General features: G+C 51.3%; 1 protein-coding gene across 4 annotated transcripts in view; it reads right to left on the bottom strand.

The window, feature by feature from the left end:
• Positions 1 to 6,518: 6,518 nt before the first annotated feature.
• Positions 6,519 to 15,880, bottom strand: part of R3HCC1L (R3H domain and coiled-coil containing 1 like) — a 37,118-nt gene continuing 27,756 nt past the window's right edge. For all 4 annotated transcript variants that reach the window (XM_053389517.1, XM_053389516.1, XM_053389515.1 and 1 more), the window contains exons 3-7: positions 12,316 to 12,491; positions 11,843 to 11,913; positions 11,609 to 11,704; positions 10,382 to 10,522; positions 6,519 to 6,771 (exon numbers count right to left, since the gene is read on the bottom strand). In XM_053389517.1, coding sequence (XP_053245492.1) covers positions 6,716 to 6,771; positions 10,382 to 10,522; positions 11,609 to 11,704; positions 11,843 to 11,913; positions 12,316 to 12,491 — 540 coding nt within the window. In that variant the 3' untranslated portion in view covers positions 6,519 to 6,715. The remainder of the gene's footprint in view (positions 6,772 to 10,381; positions 10,523 to 11,608; positions 11,705 to 11,842; positions 11,914 to 12,315; positions 12,492 to 15,880) is intronic.

The raw sequence follows: 15,880 nt of genomic DNA, 5'->3' as shown, positions 1-15,880 counted from the left end.
AGGTTGTGGCCTGAGAGTCCAAAGGGCCAAACAGAGAGGGCTGGGGGCTGCAACTGACTGCTGGGCCTAACATTCCCCATGCCTGGAGAAGCACTACTTCAGGGTTTCCCATATTCCAGCTGTTTTTGGACTACAATTCCCACCATCCCTGACCACTGGCCCTGCTAGCTAGGGATGATGGGAGCTGTAGTCCAAAAACAGCTAGAGACTCAAGCTTGGGAAACCCTGCCCTACTTCACGAGCCACGGCATTTATAGGACAATCCCTGAGAAGGCTCTTTCTCTCCGCGGGTGCAGCAGAGGGTGGGAACAGCTGGTGACTATGAAGCCAGATGGAGCACACACCTTGCAGGAGGAGTGAGGCTGCTGTCCTATGATCAAGGACGACAGTGTAGATAGCTATCGATGTGTGGAGCCTTCATGCGATGTTTAAAGAAGTCGGGCTGAAAGTCCGGGTCATAGCAAAGTGGTACCTCTCCCCTCACTCAGCGCTGACTCCATTGCAGTGCTCCCCCTCCCCAGGCAATGAGCAAAGCCTGGAGAAATGGCAGATGGACAGCAGCTGCTTGCAATCCATCAGGTCTTGTGGGTTGGGGAGGGGGGGGTAGCCCTCAGGCCTGTGTCAAGGCATGAAGAGGAATGGGTGGGAGTGATTTATGCCTGCCTGCAGCAAAGGCAAGACCCTGCGGCCTTATTGATTCCCCAGCACCGCAGTGGAGCCATATACCAAGACCAACAGCTTCACTCTTACCTCTTGTCCTTCCTTGCCTCGCTACTGAACTCAAATAAAAGGGCCTGTCCCTGTTCCTAATCCTGGCCTGCAAGAGATCAATAAATACCTGAAGTTCTGCTAGCGTTCCAAAGCCCTTCTGGCAGTCAGCCCCACCCATTTCAGGGTGCATCTTGACCTAAGGAAGAGGAAGGGTGGAGGGCACAAATATATGCCTCTGTTCCACCTCCAAAGCAGAGCGAAGGGAGCAGAAGGGGGAAAGCGAGCAGAGGTCAGCTTGACCAAGGCACTCCTGAAGCATTTGGCTAGACAGGAAATTACAGAAAAAGCAAAGGCATATAAAGGGCCGAGCCAAAGAGTTGCACCCCCCAAATTAAGCAGCACCTGCTACATTCCTCTGTAGAGAATGTCTCACTACCCCTTCTAGCCAGCATCCAAAGTGTGAGCCAACATTTCGGGTTAAACTCTTTAAAAATCTTCTGTGCTCCTTTTGTCCAACCGATGTTAGGATAATTTGGAAGGGCTCCATGCTTTGACAGATCTGGACGTCCTGCTCCGTGGCTGGATCAGAAGAGCCAGCGGCAACCAGGGACACCTTGTGCAGCCTTGTTCATGTCTGGCTAAAGGCAGAGAGTATTAACTGGGTTCTGAAGAGAGCCTGTTCATAGCATGAAGCCCCAGGAGGGTGAGGCACCAGAAGGTAATCACTCCTGGAGCCTGGGTGGGAGAGAGAGAGCAAGGAGGAGTGTTCAAAACAGGAAGACTTCATGATGTAATAAAGCCCTTGTGTGGAATTTAGCGTCATTTTCAGTTCCCAGTTTTTGTGAAGAGTGTTTTTTTGCCCCTTCTTGCTCCCTTTTCACATTTGGCCGCCAGCCTCGCCTCCATTTCTTCCACTTCCAAAGTTTGGACATTCTTATGAATTACACTTCCTTTGGCATCCTACACCCACTGGCACCCCGTCCTCTGCTCCCTCCTTGCTTGGGTGGGGTTCCTTGTTTTCAGCTGCTTCCTGAACTTTCAGTGCCACAACATTGCTTTGAAGATCTGCCCGGTTCCTCCGTTCCCAATAGCTCTCATGCTCTTGCTTTGACTACAACCTCCTCTCTGATCTTGCATTAAACCATTTCCACCTGTTTACCACCCTCTTTTTACGCTATACTAAGATTAGCCAGCTCACCTACCACACAACACTTCAAGAGAGAGAAAAGGGAAGTGGGAAGCTTTCATTTCAAAATAGACCAGACTCGATTTAGCCTGTGGTCCATTCACTTCAATGCTGGGATTAAAAGGATGTGGGGCACCTTCATGTTCCTCCCTCCCCATCCTGAGCATTACAGCTGTCCAATATTCACTGGTTTCCTTTGGAGCCCAATACAAAGCGAGTGTTGTTGCCCTCCTTCCCTGGGCGCACTTGCGTCCTGCCCAGTTTCATCTCCTGTTCTCCGTGCCCCTGATCTCTCTGCTCTTCTGTCCCAGGACATCCCTACCTGAGATTTCTGCTCCTCCAAGCTCAGCCATCTGTTCTCTCAAAAGAAGGGCAAGGGAACCTTCTTCATTCTCAGGGCCGTATCTCCTCATAGGCAACTTTCTTGGCGATACGTGTCGACGGTGGACAGGGCTGGAGACCAAAGCAGGTGTAGCCACAGACAGGACACACACTTTGTGGTGCAGGCTACATTCCAGCCACAAGGTTTCTACAGAGACAAGCACCTCTTTGCTGTCACCCAAGCAAGCAAGAGGGGCTCACGGTTGAGCGGCACATTACAGCCTGGCAAAAGCACTCAGAGAGGGTGCAGAGCAGGACTGGTGGGCTGTGTGGGCTGAAGAGAGTGCAAGGGCCAAGCAGAGAGGCCTAGAGGGCTGCATTTGCCAGGCCCTGGACCTGAGGCACCTCGGCTCCTTCATTTTTGTGTTATACACTAATTCACAACCTTGAAAGGCTGCTTCGAAGATCAGGAAAGGTGTACTTTGGGAGATCCAATACAAATCAGCCATTGAAGATACTATAAGCTCAGTGGGGGGGGGGGGATGACAGGTACTGAAGCTGTACTTGTCATCTTCTTTTCCTTTGTAACGTTGCAGAGATAGTAGCGAGTTTGGGAGGCTGGGGAAATTAGATTGGTAAAACAAGGGCAGAAAGAATTAAAGGCACTCTCCCAGACTGCCACTTCCCCCATCTCTGAAGCAACCATATGGGGTTGCTAATTAGTAATAATATGTTTTTTTATTTAAAGCATAGTTCTCCAGCATTCTATATAGCTTGGCAGTGTAAGGCAGCCAATTCAGAGGGCATGTGAAAGGTAAACATTAAACTAGCTTGATGGTTCAGTTCTGCTCTCTTAAAATTCTCTTTCAAGTTGAAACCCACTCAGTGCAGGCTCCGGGCAATTTCTCATGTTGGGAAGCCAGGAGATACACATTGGGACCTGGTCTCTGGCTTCTGGGGCTACTTCAGCTGCTTCCCTGGATATTAAATCAGTCTTCAAAGTCTTGGTCTCAGTCCCAGTGGACCTGGGTTCAGAGTTCAGGTAAAACATTCCTTCCTGTAGAAGACAGCCTCTATCATGAACTTGAATTCCCAGTGATACGCATCCATGGTCACAATATACGTCGATGTTTTCAGGCTCATTGCACAGGGAGCCGTTTTTTTTAAACTCTTCACTTAAGAACTCTTCACTTAACTATCTATATTGCCATAACCAGAGTTTGCCTGACCACAATCTTCCAAGCGCTTGTCATTACCAACAAGTCCTATCCTACAGTTGTTTGCTGCAACCAAGGCTTGTCTGGTAACGCGCTATGCTGTCCTCTTGCAGAGTGCACATTTTACAAGAGGATGGCGGCCTTAAAACAAAAATAACCCACGTATTATCCTTCTGTACAATATGGGCCATTGTGTGCTAATGCACTGCTTTCCCCTCTCCCCGAGGTGTGATATACTCAAAACACGGTTGCCAACTATTTTTTTTAGAAAAAAAGCACTGTGTGTACACACACACACACACACACACAACCCACACAGATAGTCCCTACATTTTATTCTGAAGGCCTTCAAAACAATGGTCAGCTGCGTGTGTGGCACAAATTCTGTCAACCTAACACAAAGGCAATGAGAAGGAGCGAGGAGAAGAGAGACTGAACCAGGGTCCATCAGGATGGAGGTGTAGAAACAGCCACCCAACACAGGACTTGAGGCACAACTTCATGAGGAATGCTCTGCATTGTGGCATTAAGGCGGCCCTGACTAGAGAGTAAGTCCCACTGAACTTTTACTTCTGAGCAACACGCCTAGGACTGCATGAAGTCTCCTGATCAAGGTACAAAAGAAACAAGCCAAGCATTTCTGAGGGAAAGAGTAGCCAGAGCAGACACATTTCCAGCCCTTGTGCTGATGGAAACTCCCTCTCAAGTTGCTCGCAAGGCACAGATGGCTCATGGCTGCTGGCCTTTCATGTCGGCAGCCTCCACAGGCTGCCAGAAGCTATAAACAGGGGTGGGACACAGTTTAGCTGCTGCGCTGTATCAGTATTTAGAGTATTTAATTGGCCCAAATAGACGGGGTTTGTTTTCGGGGAGCAGCTGGCAGGCTGGAGCAAGCCAGGCCTCACCAGGGGGTTAGAGACTACTGGAACTGCCAGGAAAAGCAGTGAGCACCCATCCGCCTCCCCTTCCAGAACGCTGCCCACATCAGAGTCCCGGGCTCCACCCTGCCCAAGAGGAGACACAAGAGAGAGCTGTTCCAGCCAGGGAGATGCCTGCGAGCTTGGCTGGCCAGTAAACACTCGGCCTGCCAGCACATTCCAGGCTTGAGAGCTGTCTTGGCCTACCTTGACCTGACCCCGGGCAAAGCTAAACAGGACTGGATGCTTCTGAGACAATATTTCCCATGCAGCGTCTCCCCAGGCTCTGACAAGAGGGCTCCAGTCTCCTTTTTCCCTCTCTGACTGGAAATCAGGCCATGTGGCGCCACAGACACCCTTTCAAATGGGCTGGGAAAGTTTTGCAGCCTGGGGGCCACATGTCCTCTTTGGCAGCCTTCAGGGGGCCACTAACCAAAGGCGGGTGGGGCCAGAAGCAAAAGGGACTGGAGCAACAAGTGCCGATTTGCTCATCTCTCTGCATTTGCCATCCAGGCAGTGCAAGGATACAGGCTGGGCAGGCAAAAAACACTCAAGGAGGCTGCAATGCAGGGCCAGTGAGGGGCGTGGCCAGTGGAGGAGGGGTGTGGCCTGGGGAGAGTTCCAAGGGCCAAGCAGAGAGTTCTGGAGGGCCATACAGTGGTACCTCGGGTTAAGAACTTAATTCGCTCTGGAGGTCTGTTCTTAACCTGAAACTGTTCTTAACCTGAGGTACCACTTTAGCTAATGGGGCCTCCTGCCGCCGCCACCGCCGCCTCGCGATTTCTGTTCTCATCCTGAAGCAAAATTCTTAACCCAAGGTACTATTTCTGGGTTAGCGGAGTCTGTAACCTGAAGCATCTGTAACCCAAGGTACTACTGTATTTGCTCCCCCCCCCCCATCCCTGCCTTGAAGCATCAGCCAAGAGGACTCTGCCTCCCCACTCCCATTTAGTCCTCCCGAGCACCACTCCCATTCTTACGGCCTGTGAATCCGCTGCTGGGCCTGGGACACGTTGTGCTGCATTTGGGCTGCAGTCGTGCCTGCTCCCTCTGTGCTGTTGTCCTTGGGTCTCGAACTCTGGGGCAATCAGGCAGCGGCAGCCGCTACTCAGGGAGCCAAGTTGCTCCCAGGGTGTTGACCCCAAACACAGCTGGGAGAGTCTGACCACAGGAATCTCCGGCACAGCCTAGCAGGGGCGTGTTGTCGATGTCAGTTTACAAGGAAGTGGCCAATCTGCCTGCAGCTCGGGCGTTTGTAATCAGGCTACCTGGAACAGAGAGGACTTTGTCTGCTGGCCCTGGGGAGGCATTCCTGAGGGGGTCGGTGCCCGTAAAGTGAAATCCAACCTTTCCTGCAAGCTGGCCAGAGCAAGCATGTTTGTGCTGTGACCTGGGTCCGGCTGCTATTACAAGCCCTATATTCACAAGGTGGGAATGACATGCTGTAGGGGCCTCTGCCAGAGCATTCCAGCTATGAGGAGGGGAATCCCAGCAGCAGCAGCAATATCCTGGTAGGGCCAGGGATCTTGCATACAGCTTGGGTGGCAAAGGCCTCCGGTAAACATGCCAGCTTCCCAGCACGCACAAGGGAAAAGAGCATCTCAACACCAGCTCTTTACTGGATTCTGCTAACATACAAGAGTTGCTATTTTCTGTGCATCTGATGCTGACTTCTGGTCAGCATTTGGACATCCTGAGGAGCTGGGAGTAGGTCTGGTCCAGCCACAGCGTTAGCAACTCATTGGCTGCCACCACCGGCTGTTGCTGAATCCACAAGGTTGCGGAGGTTAATTCAAGAGCAACTTGGAAGGAGTGAGGCTGCGTTGCACACTGCACCACGTGAATTTTTTTAAAAATAAAAAAGCCTTTATTAAGAAACTCAATGGCGGGCACTTGATCATCCTAGAGGGCCCATTGTAAAAGCTGCCACAGCTCAGTCCAGTCCCACAGAACCCAAGGGCACCACACTGCTCAGTGGTCTTCCTGCTGCCCACAGTGGAGGAAGGCACCGCATCCAAGAAGGGCTGAGCCAACGTCCTTTGGATATTAAGGGTTATGTTTCCATGGCACAACAAGTGAAACAGTGCCCAGTCTTTGGGCCAGATGCCCAGTGGCAGCTCTTGCAGAGGCACTGCCAACTCCAGCTCCACTGTTTCAGGGTCCCAGGGCAAGGCTTGCTGGGGCTCATTTGAACACGTTTCCGCTGCTCAGGAGTGCCCATGTTCTTGCTGCTTAGCCCAAAGGGAGCGGCAGAACTTTCCCCGATGCTGCCGAGCAAACCTGCCCGCCTGCATCCAAGCCCCAGTCCTGCTCAGGTGAAGTCTCAAGGCATCTCTCCCCTTTCTCCTTGAGATGGTGCGGCCTCACTCACGCCCTTCCCAGGCATCTTCTCGTTGTTTCATCTCCAAGCGCTTCCGCTCTGCGAGGAGAAAAGGGGCAGGTGAAGCCATGGGGGATGCACTCTGCCAGCGCAGGAAAGCGCCACGCTTGGAAGGTGCAGGGGACTGCAGCCTGTTAGAATTCCTGCTCCATGATTGCAGTCATGGGATTGCTGTCTATCACATGATGGTATATGTTTTGACTCCACAGAGTGGCGCTTCTCCGCAGCCTTGGCGCTTCCTCTCCCTCCTTCCTCCATCACCTCCCGCCCTTCCCAGCGCACCAGGCTCCGCTCCCGTGACACAGCACAACCACTTTCCTCAGCAAACTGTGGTTGCCTACCCTGCTGGCACTCAGAAAGCATGTGCCCTGTGCTGACCTTGCTTCACGCCGCCATGTCCTTCCTCCCATCTCAGCCGCACTGTGCCTGCCCCTTGACCAGCCTCTATCGGCAGTGCCATGCCATGTTCCGATGGGCTGCGTCTCACCTGTGCTAGGATCAGAAAGCCTGCCTGGTGACCCGAGGGAAAGGCTAGTGAGCGGAGAAGAGCAGGGAGACTGCAGAGTTGGCAGCTTCAATTAAAACAAATCACCTATTCCTATGCATGACTTACACTGCCTCCTGCAGCTGGCACTGGCTCCCAGTTCCGCATCCTGGAGCAGTAATCAGGATTGGAGCACCACCTAGTGCCCAAACCTGAGGATCACAGACCTGATGCCCCCTCATTTCACCATATAGCATTTTGGGAGAGCAATTGAGGAACGGGGCCAAGTATATGGGAGCGCCGCTGCTGGTGCCTCCTGTCTCATAAGCATCTGGCCAAAGCCATAAACTAATCTTCCAGCTTTTGTCCCTCGCAGCGCCATGGCAGAAAAATGGGCAAAAAAGAAAAAGAAAAAAAGAATAAGAATCACTACTCTAATGTGGTCACAAAGAGGACATCTGCAAGGACAGTACAGTAAAAATATGAGAGCAGGGGGAGGCCTGGGCTGAACGAGGCTACAGTAACCTGGACATCATATGTATACAATGAGAAATCTGTTGCAGGAATTAGTCCAAAATGCTGTGTTCACAGGGCACACGCCATCATTGGCAGGGGTAATAGCGCTGGAAACGCTGCAGTGATTATTGGATTCAGATCCTATTCAAAATGCTAAAGTGAAAGCTATGGAGAAAAACAATTTTTAACAGCTTCTGATTATGCTGGGAATGTCAGAGAGACCCAGAGTAATCCATGCTCATACTCCAGTTTCAAAAAGAATGACAGAAGGTAATAGAGTCATTGTATGAGAGAAGCTTCCTCAGAAAACTCCATAGGAAGGGGCCAGGCTGTGCGGTGTGTGTGTGTGTGCGTGGAGTGGGGGCTGGAGAGGAGAAGGTGTAGGGGGAAAGAGGCTATATTAGAAACAGGAAAATCACGGGGAAATTTATCACCTGAACTGACAAACAACTATCAACACTTTTTTAATGTGCAAAAAACTTGTTGTTAAAGACATATACCTACAGTGACTAAAATATTTGCATTGTTAATTACCTGCACCCTCTTCTCCTGATTTTCACTGCTGCCTGAAGGGTCTTAGCAAGCTTAAAATACTGTGTTTTGTTTCAAAAAGAGCAGCAGGGTTTTTTGAAAAAGGCAAAGCCTAACTTGACCTCTCTAGGATGTACGGTGTGCTTCTTTGAGATCAGAGGCTATTCAGCTTCCCTCTTCAAGCCCAATCTTTGACTGTCTCTAGGGGGCATGATCCATCAGCTCTGCCCCCATCCTCCACCTGCTTCAATAAGAGGCCCTGCCTCATCCCACTTCCCTGAAATCTCTTCTTCCTTCCACATTTTAGGGCAGGGGTGAGTAGCCGGCAGCCCAAGCAATGCATGTGTCTGAAGCAGATGGCAAGGTGGGGCGGGAGGACCAGGGGGAAAGAAAGTGGCAGAAAGAGAAAAGTGGGAGAGAATGAAAGAAAGAGAAAGTGAGAGAGAGAGAAAGAGAGAGAGAAGTGATGCTCCCCACTTTTGGGTCAGGCTGCCTCCACTGCTGGCACACAGTCCCCAACAGATCATCCCCAAGAGAATGTGGCTCTCAAAAGAAATAAAAGGTCCTTCTCTCCCTACAGCATATATTCCTGCAACAAAATCAGAGGCTCTGGATAAACTGAAAACGAACATGGGAACCAAAGAGCTGCCAGCTCCTTTGCCCAACCTGCCAATCTGGAGTACAAGACAGATCTGAACATCTTCTAGACCACCTGCCCTCCAAGGCCCTTAGGCCTACTGTCAGGTTCCACTATATACAAAAGACTTTATTGACGTAATAGAATCAACTCAGCCCAGAGGGAGTCCTTGCCTGTGACTTTCAGTACCAACTAACCCTTTCACACCAATTCAATCCAGTTGCATCTTCCATAAAACTCCTCCACTTCTGAGCCAAGTCTGTGATCCTTGGTTCCACCTACTGCTACCCCTAGGGCAAATACTCGGCCGAATCAAAAGTCACATATCCATCAGGGTTAAGGGCCATACACCACAGGTACAACATGTGTGTGAATTTTAGTCTGGGAGAGTGGGAGCTTTGTGGAGAGTGGGAGCTTTGTGGATTCCCATGAAGACTAGAGATGTCAAAATATCCCAGCCCAGAGGACTAGGACATTGGGAGCTGGTACCTGGAGAGACAAGGTACTCCCTAACTACTCCTTTCTTAACAAAGGATGCTGAAGATGCGATTGACAGCTGTAGGACAGGAGCATAGCATCCTTAGGCTCCCAAAAGCTGCTCTGCAATGGCCGGCTCCTGCTACCCAACAGAGCCCTCCCAGTCCTAACAGAAAATAACAGACATGTGGGGAATCTGAAAGGACTTCACTGATCTCATTACAGTTTCCAAACAAGTATGGCAAAGCTGCGCACTCCCCAGCTAGGCGGGCACGCTCCACCGCTGTTATCTAGCTGGTGCAGCTGAAGGGCAGGCGGAGAGCCAGCTGCCATCGCACTGGGAAGAGACAGGGCCCTTAATGGATACAGTAAGCCCAGGACAGCAGCATGGCTGAGGTGGCAGCTCATCTGACCATGGGTCTCCTGTGCCCTGGAGAAAGCTGGTAGTGGTGGGGAAAGGGGGAAACAACCCCTTTCCCCAGCCAGGCCACCTGGTTCCCCCTTTGTTGTGCAGAGGATGCTTCCCTTTACGCCGTTCTGCCTTAGCAGCAGAAAGTGGAAGGAGAGGGGAGGGCTAAGAGGGAACCCTTTCCCAGAATGCAACACGACACCAAGGGTGATCCCCTCTCCTGTATCCCTGCATGTTTCCGCCAGGCACACTCGGTGCCTTCCGTGACCTAGACATTGGCTGCCTAACAGACTCCCTCAGGTCCTCAGGCAGGCAGAGCTGTCTGTGTGACAGCAAGGAGAGTGAGCGAGCACGTGGTTGGTGTAGCTTACTTGCAACCCCGCCTGGAGGCAGAGAGCCAGACTCCCCAGAGACTCCCGGGACGTGGGTAGTGAGTGAGAGCAGGGAGGCCTGAAGCAGAGACACTGAGAAATCCCCCAGCATCCCTCGCCTGCACTCCGCAGCACCGCAGCCTGGGCCACCTCCGTCTCCAACACACTTCCTGCCTCTACAACACAACGTCAGTTCACGTCTTTCCCCGCATCCTTAGGCTTACCTCGGGCTGCTTGCAGCTGCCTGCGTTCAGCTTCCCGCTCGGCCTTGCTTTGGTTGCTCCGCACACCCAGGGCGCCTGTCACCAGTCTCCTGGCCAGAGCGGCTGAGGTCTCGGGGCGCTCTTTGGCTGGCTGCAGGAATTCTAGAGGAATTGGCAGAGGGAGGACAACAGTCTCAGTGCTCAGAATCAGGATTCCCATTTCTGGAAGATGAGAGTATTTAGGCACTACATCAGCAGATGAGTCCTCTTCCAAAAGCACATATTACAGGAAAAGAGATAAGGCGGGGAAGAGCATCAACCACAGCCCGGGTGCTGCCCTCTATCACATACAAAGGAGGATAGCAGAGGAGGCTGAGAGCACCTCTAATGGTCAGGAAAACGGGAGTGGAAGCAGCTGTCAAAGGGATCTGCCATGGGCAAGAGACACGTGGGAGCAATGGGGCGACAGTGAGTGTGTGGGAAACACTGGCTGGATGGGGTATGCAGGGCTGCACTGTTGCCTGCCTGCCTCTTCTCTCCTGTGTGTCACACACCCACAAAGCTACATTGCAAACAGGCCATGTGACACCGGAACATTTCGAATTGTTTTAAATATCTGCTTCTAATGTTATCTTCTATTGACGATTTTAATGTTTGTTTAATTTTCTGTATTTTTTTGTAAACCGCATTGCAGATTCTACTTTCAATATTAATTTTGTTACTTTTTTTTTTAATGCACCTTTCAATTCCCTAGGTGTTGCCTGGCATTGCCCTAGGAAGGCAACCAGACTTCTTGTTATTCTCAGCCCCGATGAGATGCAAGGGTGCTCAGGGACTAGGGCAGCCGGCAGGAACCCAAAGGGGGGCAACCCATTCTTATTGATTCCACTGTTACAGTTAACAAGCCCTGTTCGGTGCTAGCAGGAGAACTTCCACTGGTTTAAACTGCAGCTGCTTCCCTGGAAAGGTGGTTGTAGGATTTGGGAAGCCCAGTGTTCGTGTGAGAGACTTCCAGCAGACCAGGTTTCATAAGCAGTTGTGCTGAAGAACCAGTGCTCATCAGCACCTGAGAGGAGCAGAGATGGAGGGTCCAGGTGGGTGGGTGGGGCTGTTGAAGCCCTACAATTATGGCTACCTACAATGATCCAGGATAATCTCTGCAAGGTACGAATACATAGTGCAGCTATGAGCTACAGGCTGGAAGATGCTCAGCACCCCAGGCATTTAATCTCTCTCTTCTGGACTCACCAGAAAAGGCTCGGGCCTTGGTCTTTGCAGCTCGCGTGGCCTGGGACAGCGGACGGGTTTTCACCATCAGGTGCTTGGTGCTGAGAGCATCTCGGGCTGCGAGAAGAGGAGCAGGTATCATATGGGGAAGAAGACTCCCTTCCCAGTGAATGCATTAGACAGGCCATCCCCACCAGGTACCAAGACAGCCGCTTCCTGTTGCCCAGTCAAGCCCTGCTGAAAAGCAAGCCTCACCTGTGATGGGGCTGGAGAAGATCCCCAGGGCGTGTGTGTCATCCACCCATTTAATGTCAAAGCCTTTCTTCCTGGAGAGCAGAAAAGAGAAATATGGGGACATCAGGGTTCTTGGAGGGGGTGTGCGTGTTCAGAGGAAGAAAAAAGCAATTGTGTGCAGTCCTGAGGGGAGCTCAAGAGGAGGTGCAGGGCTAGGGAGGGTTGGAAGGATGCCTGGTGGGTAGTGATGCCAGAGCATGCCTGGGCATCTTTGGAACAAGACTGGCCTTTGCATCTCTGAGCCAGGGGGGACATCTGGATCCAGGTTTAAGGACTCATAGAAGTCAGGAGGCCATGGAAGGGAAAGCTCCAGGTGAAGAGAGCCATCACCCCCAGCCCTGGTGGGAGAAGGTGGGACATGGGACATAGAATCACAGAGTTGGAAGGAGCCAGAAGGGTCCTCTAGTCCAACACAATGGGGACAAATGGCTCACTGGTAGATGCAGAAGACGCGCAGAAGGTCCTCGGTGCGAAACTCCGCTGGGAAGTCGTAGATCTCAATGATGTGGGGCAGCTCAGAGTCACTCAAGTCCAAGTCAGCCGGGGTGTAGTTGTAGTAGTCAAAGCGTGGCTCCTGTAGCCCCGCAGGGTGTGGTCTGTGGGGAGAAAGCTGGAGGGAGGAGAGAGGAAAGCAGTGAGGGGTGGCGAGCTGTAGCAGCAGCAGAGCAAGGCCCTCGGCCTCTTGCCCCTTCCCCCAAAGCAGCCCAGGCCACCGGTGGACCCCCACCCCAATGCCATTTCAGGGAGCTCATCCTGATCCCCAACACACCACCTTTGAAACGACAGCCAGGCGCTGCCTCTGACTGCTGAGCGCCGTGGTGCATCTCAGCCCCTGAGCCCTTCTGGCAGCCCTGGAGCGGGTGCGCTGGCTGATTGATGAAGCCGTGGGCTCGTGTTGCGGAGAAGGATTGATGGCCCATGGGAGATTGGGAGTTATTGATCAGGTGCCTCCTGCTGCTTGCATACTTTCCCCATTAACCGTTTCGCCAGGCTCCCTCGTTCTTTTCAGGGGAGGAAGCTGGAGTGGGTGCCCAGCTCCCCAGCAGATGTCTTCCTGCCTGCTCCGCGCTCCGCGGAAGGGCGTTGGTGGTACCCAAACCAAGGAAGCTGTAAAACCCAGCTTACAGAGCAGGCGTGGCAGCCCCCACTCCCCATGGCTAAGCAGGTGAAGCTAGAAGAAGTGTGGGACAGAAATAAAAGGGGTGATTGGGTTCAGACACAGGTGGGAGAAGACCTGGACCCATGTTTTACTTGCGATAGCTATTGCCCCAGTAAACTCTGGGCCAGAAAAATATATGAATTGCAGAACAGTTGGGAATAATGATAGACAGCAGCCAGAGATTTTTTATTCTTTTTAAGACAGGCTCAGGGAGGAGACAGGTGTGCTGCGACCCGGCTCCCGGGATGCTGTGCACCCCAAAATCAGAGAAGAGAGTGGGAGAATGAAGCAGGCTGATCTCACACTGCTCCTAAGGGAAACAAATTACGCTGTGATTACTAACACACTCTAGATGTGAGGTTGCCCTTGAAAACTTTTCAGAAACCACAGCTGGTGCAAAATGCTGAAGCCAGAATAATGTCTGGTGTCTGCTTTTCTGGCCATATTACACTGGCCTTGTTTAAATTGCAGCAGCTTTCAATTCATTTTCAGACCCAATTCAAGGAGTTGGTTATTATCAATAAAGCCCTAAATGGCTTTGGGCCAGGATATATGAAGGGCTGTCTCCCCTCACATGAACTTTCCCATCAGTTGTAGTCATCTTCCGAGGCCCTGTTCTGTATTCCACTGACAACATATGTGCATTTATTTATTTAGAGCTTTTATTTTCATCCCATTCTTTGGCTATAAAAAGCTCCCAGAACAGCTTATAAGTCGCTAAACAAAGATTTCTCTGCACTCAAGACACATCACAAAAGGGAAATGGATTGGGAGGGATGAGAAAATAAGCAAACTCAGGGTCAACTTCTTTGTTTACAAGCAGTTCCAATGGTGGAGGACATTGTCTTTTAGATGGGCAGTTAAGAAGGTTTTATTTCATCTGGATTTTAGCGTATATCCTATTCTGGATGTTTTATTTTGGCTTTTTAAATGCTTGCTAGTTTTAACTGCAGCGAGATTTTAACAGCTGTAAACCACCTTGGAGGATTTGCAAGAACTAAAAGCCAAAATGCAAACACGGTTCCTTCCCCTGCAAAAGCGGAGAGGAAAGAGACTCAGGCCTCTGGGAACAACCGCGAAATACTGGCAGATCTCATGTCTCCAGGTCTGCAACATCATGGCCTAATGAACAACGACCCTTCACTGAATTGCTTAGCCTGACCACTCAGCTCCCCTCCATACGTGTGCCTGGGCAAACCTTTACCCCCAAAGTCAACCATCATAGCTGCTGGGAGACTGAAAGCTGGATGCAGCTTTCCTAGGGAAACGCACTTGTGCTAGGTCCCTAAGCGGCACAGCTCCGCGCACATCCTGTGGGCAAGGGAGTCTATAATTCAGCCAGACTCTGTCTGCTTCCCCAAGTACCTGTACCAACAGAAGCCACGGCTGTACAGGGAAAGTCTATAAATTCCAGCTACTTCGGTCAATAAAAGACAGCAATTCAGATAATTTCTTCGGGAAAGTGAATTTGTGGGTGGGTGGAGCACGGAAGAACGAGCCGGCGAATCAGGGAGGAAGAGGTGGATCTGCAGCAAGAGGGACAGGATGGAGTGTGTGCCTCGGTGGATTTAACAGGATCCAAGCTATTAACTTGATCGTTAAGGAACCTAAGCGAACTACACTCGGTCGCAGCGGGAGCTGGCCAAGAAATGCTTGAGGGAGCAGCCTCTCATAACATTAAGTGGCATGGCAGATCTTCAGAGACGATGGAGAGCACACTGCATGAGCACCCCTGACCTTCACAAACCACTGGGTGCAGCAGAAGGCACACTGAGGGCCAGGAGCTGCCTGCCTCGCAAGGGTGGTAACAATCCGTGCACAATGCATAACATGTACAAACCTGCCCACAAAGCCTGCTTGTCTCTGCACACAACTTCAGGCTTGACTGATGTGAGCCTGCTCTGCAGCGACAAAGCGCACGCGTGTTTAGCTGGGAACACAGCACCGCATTCTTACAAATATGCTTGCAATGGTTCGCGCAGGGAAAAAGCGAGCCCATTAATGGGCTTCCTGTCTTGGGTTGCTTACAGGAACCGTGCGCCCTTGTGCCGCATTAACACAGTCCCAGCCTCCTGCTCGCAGTCTCCTTCCCAGAGATGGCTAATGTTCAGATGTTGTCCTGTGCTGGGAAAGCTTCTGCCAGCGGATGCACAGGCAGCAAGGAGCAAGAGGACACAGGAAATGAAGACTGTCTGCCACGGCTCAACGCTCTCCAAAGATTTATCCACGCTGCTGCGCTGACTCTCGCTCGCTCGCTCAGCTTTTGAGACGGAGAAGACAGTCAACATGCAGCGGGGGGAGAGTGAAGCACAGTGGCAGAGGCCGGAGGAGCCTTATAGAGATAAAAGCGTGTAAGGCAAGAGGCAGAAATGTGTGCCCGTGACAGCCTGCTCTAGTACACTCCTCCCTTTTGCAGACAGGGCTGGCTAGTTACAATCTCTCCAACAGAACTGGCCAGTTTAGCCAAAAATAATCCTCCCAGAAACAATGTATTACCAGCTATTGCATATTTTCCATGGATGACTGAAAAAAAGCGCATCACACGGCACACGCATTGGCCTCTTGGGTGCGCAGCCTGCAAGGACAGCTGGGTTGCTGGTCAGTGCTGGACACCCAAACTAGACAAGTAATGGCCTTCAAAATGACAGAATGAATTATTTTCACTTTTTCCATTGCATGTTAAAGTTTTCGTTCTGATTTGGCAAGGATATTTTCCTCTTCTTTTGAGTGAAGGGAGACAGGTTGGACCGGACCAAAAGAAACAGGAGGGATGGATCGAATAGCCTTTTGGTGGTCCCTTCCAACTTTGTGAAATGAAAATGAAAGAATCCACTCTAAAC

This window comes from Podarcis raffonei, chromosome 5, assembly GCF_027172205.1.
Source record: "Podarcis raffonei isolate rPodRaf1 chromosome 5, rPodRaf1.pri, whole genome shotgun sequence".
In the NCBI taxonomy this organism is placed as follows: Eukaryota; Metazoa; Chordata; class Lepidosauria; order Squamata; family Lacertidae; genus Podarcis; species Podarcis raffonei.
This window is presented reverse-complemented; position numbering and strand designations above follow the sequence as displayed.